General features: G+C 36.4%; 1 protein-coding gene across 3 annotated transcripts in view; it reads right to left on the reverse strand.

The window, feature by feature from the left end:
- Positions 1 to 4,621, reverse strand: part of TNFAIP8 (TNF alpha induced protein 8) — a 116,435-nt gene extending 111,814 nt beyond the window's left edge. For 2 of the 3 annotated variants that reach the window (XM_074281535.1, XM_074281537.1), the window contains exon 1: positions 4,463 to 4,605. Coding sequence is in view for 1 of the 3 variants with exons in the window: in XM_074281534.1 (XP_074137635.1) it covers position 4,463 (1 nt within the window). In the remaining 2 variants the exon portion in view is untranslated. Of the gene's footprint in view, positions 1 to 4,462 lie in introns of all 3 variants that reach the window. The other variant, XM_074281534.1, reaches the window with a different exon arrangement.
- Positions 4,622 to 7,785: the final 3,164 nt, after the last annotated feature.

The following is a 7,785-nucleotide window of genomic DNA, read 5'->3' on the forward strand; positions in this document are numbered from 1 at the left end:
TAATTTTGTTAAAAAAGGGAAATTAGATTAGTTTGGTTTTATTTATTTTGGGTGAAGCCTAAAATTGGATCTTGGTAATCATTGCTTCCTTATTTTAGATATTTATAAACTATTCCTTTAATAATATAACTTTGAATTTTTCCAAGAATTGAAATCTAGTTCATGATAATAGTTTAGAATCCATACTTCTTCATTTTTTTTTTTTTTTTGAAAATCAGGACAACATATATTCTTATCCAATCCTAAAGAGACTATGTCACTCTCCATTTTCTTCCAAGATGCCTATTCAATAATGTCATATAACCTCCTTTCATCCCTTAACTTTTAAAAACATATGTTCCCCAAAGGTAAAAGAGCAAACAACTATCTAAACTATAATCATATCAGGTTCTTTAAAAACCTTCCTAGTTGAATAACTTAATGGATACCATAGTTCTTTTTTTTTTTTTTTTTTAATGATTCTATATACAAAAGACCCTTACAAAATGTAGTGCTATTTTTATTAAAAGCTGGCACAATTCATATATTATTATCTGGAAAATAAGGCTTTCCTTATTTAATCATATCCTTTTGCAGCTGGGAATCATCTCTACTGCATTCTATCTACCTTATTCCATCCTTATTGAGCTTCTTCTATTGATTTAAATAAAAATAAAAGCCAGGCTAAATGAACATATGGCAGAGGTTACTGATCTTTCTTTATGCTGCATTATATAATACAAATGTTATCCTCTTCAGATGGGACCCAGGTTATCATACCACTAACCTGGGAAGAGCTTCTTTGGTTCTCAACCCAGGGGGCTTTTTGATCATTAGTTTATCCATGTAGCTCAGAAACCTGTTAAATAACTTAGCTTAAAAAGGCCAAGGTCTCGAAATGTAACCAAGGCTATCTTCACTTGTTCTGATCTATATCTGACCATAGGACCCATATGGCTCTAGAGGAGAAAGTAAGGCTGGTAACCTTGTACAACCCTCCCTCATTTAATCCAATTCACTAGTCATGGCATCACTTCCCTAAAGTTACAATTCTCTTCCATAATGAAGGACAAACTAACTTTCTCTTGTTTATGGCAAAAGCTCACACTGAAGAAAAAGAAAAAAAAAAAAAAAAAAAAAAAAGACAAAATTCATTTCAACTTGAATATGCTTTAGTATAAAAGTTTTTTTCCTTCTAACCACTAAGATTTCATTTTGGAGAAATATAAATCTCCAAACAGCAGAGAAATTTGGTGAAAAAAAGAAACATTTTTTTCATTAACTAGCACATTATCCAGTAATTATTGTGCAAGTGTGAAAATTAAAAACAAAAATTTCACCTTTTGATAGCACTAGAAGGTATAGCCCAGTGAAGCAAGGTTTCTTAGTTTTCCTATTTATTACTTATCTGCAGTAAACATAAGTTTAATTTTCTTTAAAAGAAATATTTTTTCCCCTCTCTCAAACCAATTTGTTTCTTACCCAGTAAACCTACCCAAAGTGATTTAGATCAATTCACTGATTCTGATTAAAACAGGAAGAGGTTTGAAATTTTATCTGTTGCATCACTCTGCCAAAATCAGATAGAAGTCTCACATACTTAATCCTCAAAGAAGGAAATTCAATAATTCATTCTAGTAATTCAATAACCTACTATCCATAATTCTTCTTAAAATCTAATTTAAATGAATCAAATATGAAGAACTTAATATATGCCAAATGCTAGAGATATAAGCATGGATCAGTGGTGAAGTGGATAGAGCCCTGGACCTGGAGGTAGGAAGACTTGAATTCAAAACACAATACCAGACACTATGTGATTCTTGGCAAGTCATTAAACAACCTCAGTTTTCTCACAAGTAAAATTGGAATAATAATAGCAACAAACTCACAGGGGTTCTAATGAGGATCAAATGAGACAATATTTATAAATTACAAACTTAGAAGTACCTTACAAATAGTACCTATTATTATTACAGAGTGAAATAATTCCTATTTGCACTAAATTGACATGTGCTTTGCTTTAAAAATCTATTTTAAATTTTGTCCTGTGTGAAGATGGTGGTTGCCATTGTTTAGCCATGTTCAACTCTTCTTGGTCTTTTGAAGTACACTGAACATCCGGCTTTTTTCTTAACTCCACCTTGCCAAGAATCACATAGTGTTTTCTGCCATTTCAATTGACAAAAATATCAAGTATTTTATGATGATGCACTCTATATATTACCAACATACTTAAAAGCAGCCTACAAGTCAATAAGATTTAATATATCTAAAGGATCCCCCATCTCCAAGAAATAGTTGGCCATACTAAGTTTTCTACTTACATTCTTAAAATTTTATTCAACAGAGAATCATTATCTACTTTAAAATACAATGAAGTTTTCATCAATAGCTTCTATTCCAGCTTTTTCACTGTCATCATTGGTACCTATAATTTATGCAGCAGATCTACAAGAAAATGATTTGAGGTGTTTGAGATGACAATAGTTAAAAGTATTTTTTTTTTTGGGGGGGAGAGTACTAGTTCTGCAATTCAGCAACAGTGAACAGAGAACAGCAAAACGTAATTGAACATTCTAAGATTAAATGAAGTTGAGGACAGGGAAAAAATTTTGAACAAATATCCTTTTCAAATTAAATTTAAATAGATCTGAATAGAAGAATCCATGAGTAAAAATAGCCTTTAAAACTCAGTTCATGCACACTTGCTTCTCTTTTCAGTGAGAATTCCTACTTGTATCAGATAATTGACAAATGATTTTTTAATCACCAGTGAACTCAAACACAAATGGCTTAGATTGTCCAAATTTCTTTATATATATATAAACAGATAATACTCAAACTTTGTGGTTACAACTGGCAGTTAAGTAGTGCTCAGTTCCCAGGCTCATTCCCTTGTTATGTACTAAAAACTAAAAAAAAAAAAATTATTGCAAAATAAAGTGTGTGTATGTGGGTTGAAGAGTAAGTTTAACATTATCTGAAAAATCTGATCATTTAACATTAGCGAGAACTTTGTTGATTCAATTATCTACAACAGTTCCGTTCTAGAGTACAGTAACAAATGTTTGCAGGTGTTTAATAAGTATGATAATCATTTCTCTCAAGTAGTACATTTCCCTGAAGAAAGTAGTTAAGTAAAAATCCTGGAGAAAAAAAATTCAACAATTTGAACTTGAGCATTTTAAAATATAGGTATAGGAGATAGCACCAGAATAATTGTGCTTTGATCCTATCACTTACTCTAGATGACTAAGACAACAAGCTGCTGAGATGTCCACTTGCCTGGGTGGGAGTTTTCTATGACAATGAAATCATATGCTTACTCATTCCTTTTTCCTACGCTAAAGTCCAAGGGGACCTTATAATTGACCTTTCACTTGTGAGGTATCAAGGTAGAGTGAGTAGAGCCTGGAATTCCGTCTATCACCTCTTTGAGTTTCAGTTTCCCTATCTTTAAAATGAAGGGCTAGACAAATTGAGAGCTTTTTTAGCTTTTTAAATTCTATCACCTCAACAAATTGAATCAAAACAACACTCAAGTGACATAATTACAAGAGATAGGTAATATAGCCAAAGATAAAAGTGCCTATCCAATTTTCATCATAGTAACTACTGAGAATCAAATGAGATGCTAAAGCCTCATATATGAAGGCATATAGAGCAATTCAGTACAGCTGTGGTAACACATCTGATTAACTTAGAAGCAGAAATGTCTGGCTTTTACAATTAAAAAGGAGTCGTTAATCAGTCTTAATAGAGAGGCTTCGATTCTACTCGGAGGGCTCCTGTCAACTTTTTCCTGCCCGTCTAACGCTTGGTCTTCTCCGTGAAGGCTCATTCTAAGTTTCACTCGATATTCATTTTTCTTTTTATCCACAGACTTGTAATCGAATCTAATCCAACTCCTTATCTTTTCTGTGTAAGAGACCGGACATGCACGATTAACAGGTGTTGACTACCCTACTTTCACATACTAGTGCTAACCCCAGTCCAAAACGGCAGCTACGCCTTCTCGCTGGCAGTCACTAGAGAATTAGGTCCTCGTTTGATCAGCAGTGAAGAGTGGGAGTGGACTACCTGGTCATGTACATGTGGTTGGCGGGAGAGCGTGACACCAGAAACGGTTTCTTGTAGAAAACAGAATAAATACAGGCAGACAGAGGGGAGGAAAAGAAGAGTCGGGCTAAAAGAAACACTCGAGCTCAAGGCAAACGCGGAGTAGATTGACTTCGTTGCTGTTCTAAAAGTGAGATCCAGAACCAAATGCTTGGACAATTTTAGCAAAACACATCAGCCTGGGACTTTCCAAAAGAAATCGAGGGAGTAGCAGCGTGGAGCAAGGAAGCCGACCGAGGGAAGGGAAAGAAGGAAGCCCCATCTGGCGAGGGTCTAGGAGGGGAGGGCGGCTTCGCCTATGCCCCTCTGGTTTCTCTCTTCCTCAGGCTGGGGGAGGGAAGGGGACAGGCTCAGTACTTACTCAGACTGAGAGGCTGCGGCAGCGGCACCACGCGACGGACTCGGGATCCTAACGGTAGCAGCGCAGCAGTGGTTCCGAGCGAGCAGGAGTCTCTCTTGGCCCAGATTAGCTTCAGCGCGGGCCGGAATGGGGCGGGGAAGGGTGTACACTGGAACGCCTTGGGGAGGAGTCTTCTTGCCCTAGACTTTTGGCAAGCGGCTGTCTGGAACTGGGCGGAGCTATACTTCCAATGCTGGAGGGGAGGGCTGAGCAGTGGAGGGTAGAGGGTGGGAGTCTGGGAAGTGTGAGGGAACCGAGGATTTTAGAAAGGGAAAGGTTTTAGGGGGTGGCACGTGGACCGAGTGCCAAAAGGAAGCTAATCCCTCAGGGAGGGGCTGGGCACTAATTTGTCCTGGAGGGCAGGGGACGCACTTAGAATTCTAGAGTCCTCTCAGGAGAATTGTGGGGATGTTCTTAAAGCTTGAATTTGATGGCCTGGAGAAAGCCCAGGCAGTAGTTTAAATCAGAACTAGAAGGTCCACCTCCGGCAAATTCTGTCCCTGCTTGCAAGCTTTTTTTTTTTTTTTTTGTTAATTTTAAAGAAAGGTTCTCTTCTCTAGAGATCGTGATCTGGGTCCGGCTTAATTCAGATAATTCATTGCCAGAAGAAAAAAAAAAAAAGAATAGATTTTAGACTAGGAACGGAAAGCCTTTGAAGGATTATTCTTATTCCCAGAACCTAGGCTTGCACAAAGTAGATGCTTAATAAATGCTTGCTTTAAAGATCATGACTGGTAAGTAGTCACCTATGCCCCGCAAGGAGACTGTTTCGTTTATTTCTAGTTAGGGGAGAAAGCCAAGCACTGGGAGTAAAGAGTCTAACGGGTTGGGGGAGGGAATCGTAGGGAACAAAGAGAGAGACCCCACGGAATCGAGGCTCATTAAAAGGTCTATAAACCAGGATTATAATACCTTGTCAATAAGATCTTTCCTGCCCTCAACCCCATTCTCGCAGTTCCTGTCATCAGCGATCCTACACGAACGCAGGGTTAAATAAAGGGATCAGTACTGGGTGTTATCTTCCCTACAGCTGGCTATTTAATTTTCCCTCTAGAAACTGACAACGCTAGTTCAAAGGCGCTACCAATGACGCTATCACGTTTCCAGTTTCCATTGGGTGGCAAGACGCAGGTACGCCAATCAGAGCATTCTATATGTATCTTTGCTAAGAGACTTCGCTATGTTGCCTGTCTTAGGTTGTTGTGGACTTCCGCTGACTGTCGAATTTTAGCTACGAAGTCCTGGTAGTCCTGCTCCTTTCGGGGCGGAGGCATTGCTGGGATGGAGCAAGTTTCGTACCTCGGACAGGTATAACGACTTGGATTAGTCAATCCAAGGAAGGGTGGGATTCATCTCCAAATAGCCAGTGCCTTATTAGACTTCCACGACCCGCCCTTTAATGTATGTATACACTCTTGCCTTTTTCAAGATGAAGAACCCATCCAGGCCTAGCTTTCAAATCTCTATTTTAGTTTACTATCACAATACAGGTCAGGCCCCCACCTCGAGATCTCCCAACTTGGACCAAATTTTCACTCCTTCCCTATCTTCTCCCTTACTCCTCCACTTGCTTATCCCTAGAAGTTTTAAACATTTGACATTTGATATTAAATAGAACTTTTAACATTTGATGGATTTCTACAATCCTATACTACTAGTAATTTCTAATATATAATCCTATAATTTTTTCATAATTCTATGCAAATAGATGCTTTTGTTTTGTTTTTAAATAATAACAAGTACAATTGTGTTTGTGACCAGGTGCAGGTGTAGTTTGAGCTTTTTCAAATTGATACTTATCACAATGTTTATTAAGTACTGGTTCCAAACTAGAATTTCTGTTCGTTTCATTTGCAACCTGGGCTGAAAGCAATATAGCCGTCCAAATAAAAAGCATTCAATTACACACCTATATAGCAAACTAGATGTTTCTGCAATGTATTTATCTAAATGCTAAGATTATTTGGGTCTAAGCAACCGATTTTTTTTTCTCTAAACCACATAGTTAGTTGGGAAGCAATAGAGATTGCATGTTTTAAGCTCCTCGAGGGCAGGGATCAAATTTTGTCTCTTTTTGTAGCCCCAGCATTCAGCTCAGAGCCTAGCACAAGGTAGGCACTTATTAAATTTTTATTGAGATGAAATTTGCAATCCTCATCACATCCTTTTACAATAACTTTGTAAAACATATGAAATACATGACAAAACAAATGCCTCATTTAAGTTAAGAAAATTTAAATTAATTTTGTGGGAGGTTGCCAGACAAATGTTAGCACTCTAAAAGAAAAGTATCTTTTCAGTGGATCATGTAAAGAGATGAGAGAAAACACCCTGGCTGATCTGCATAGTCATATGTGTGCATGGGGAAGCTTATTCTAATCAGTTACTTGGTAGCTTTCTATTTTAACCACTTATTTTTGCTAAGCTGTTAAATGGCATACTAGTTACTGTTCTTCAAATTCAGCATTGTCTAAAGTTATGCTTTCCATTTTATCAAAAGACTTTGCTCTTAATGTAAAGTTTTAAATTGAATAGTGGTATTTAAGGGCTTATTCACCCTTGTGATTAGTTTTTTTAAAAAGCATTTATTTAACTCCTGTTATGTGTCAGTCTACTAAGAATTGTATAGTTACCTCCACTGATTCAGTCAAAATAGGGCTTTGCTAAAAATTTCAAGGATGTAGCATTTTTATTACTTTACTTTGGGGTAAGATGACTTAAGTGATCTTCTCAAATCCCTCCTTACATAAAACAAATAACTATTCTTGACTAGTGAACTAGAAAAAAAAATAGTTCTTACAAAAGTTGATAAATTTTAAAGGGATAATAATCTAAAATTGGCAGTTTCTTTAAATTTTCTTACAATAGTTTTTGTTGTTTTTTTTTTAATAAAAGTTCTAATTATGCACTATAGATCTATGACTTTATTGAGATGTGTACTTCTTCCAAAGATGTGGATCAAAATCTGTCCTCACTTTCCCAACCTGAGAAAGTTTACAGGGTACTTGTCCACCAAAAAAAAAAAAAAAAAAATTATCTTAGTTTTTTCTCCACAAAAATCTTATTAATGATCTGATTAATGAGTAAAAGTAAAAATGCTGGAAATAGTCATTTTGGAAATTTTCTTCTATTATTAATAAAAGACATTATGTAATAGAGAGGGGGAAGAAAATCTGGATCTAGACTCAAGAAATCCAAATTCTAGTACTAATATTGGCACATAATTAGCTATGTAATTATTACCATTATCATGGAGCCTCAAAGTTAGAAGATATCCTTAAAGT

Source organism: Sminthopsis crassicaudata, chromosome 1, assembly GCF_048593235.1.
Source record: "Sminthopsis crassicaudata isolate SCR6 chromosome 1, ASM4859323v1, whole genome shotgun sequence".
Lineage (NCBI taxonomy): Eukaryota > Metazoa > Chordata > Mammalia > Dasyuromorphia > Dasyuridae > Sminthopsis > Sminthopsis crassicaudata.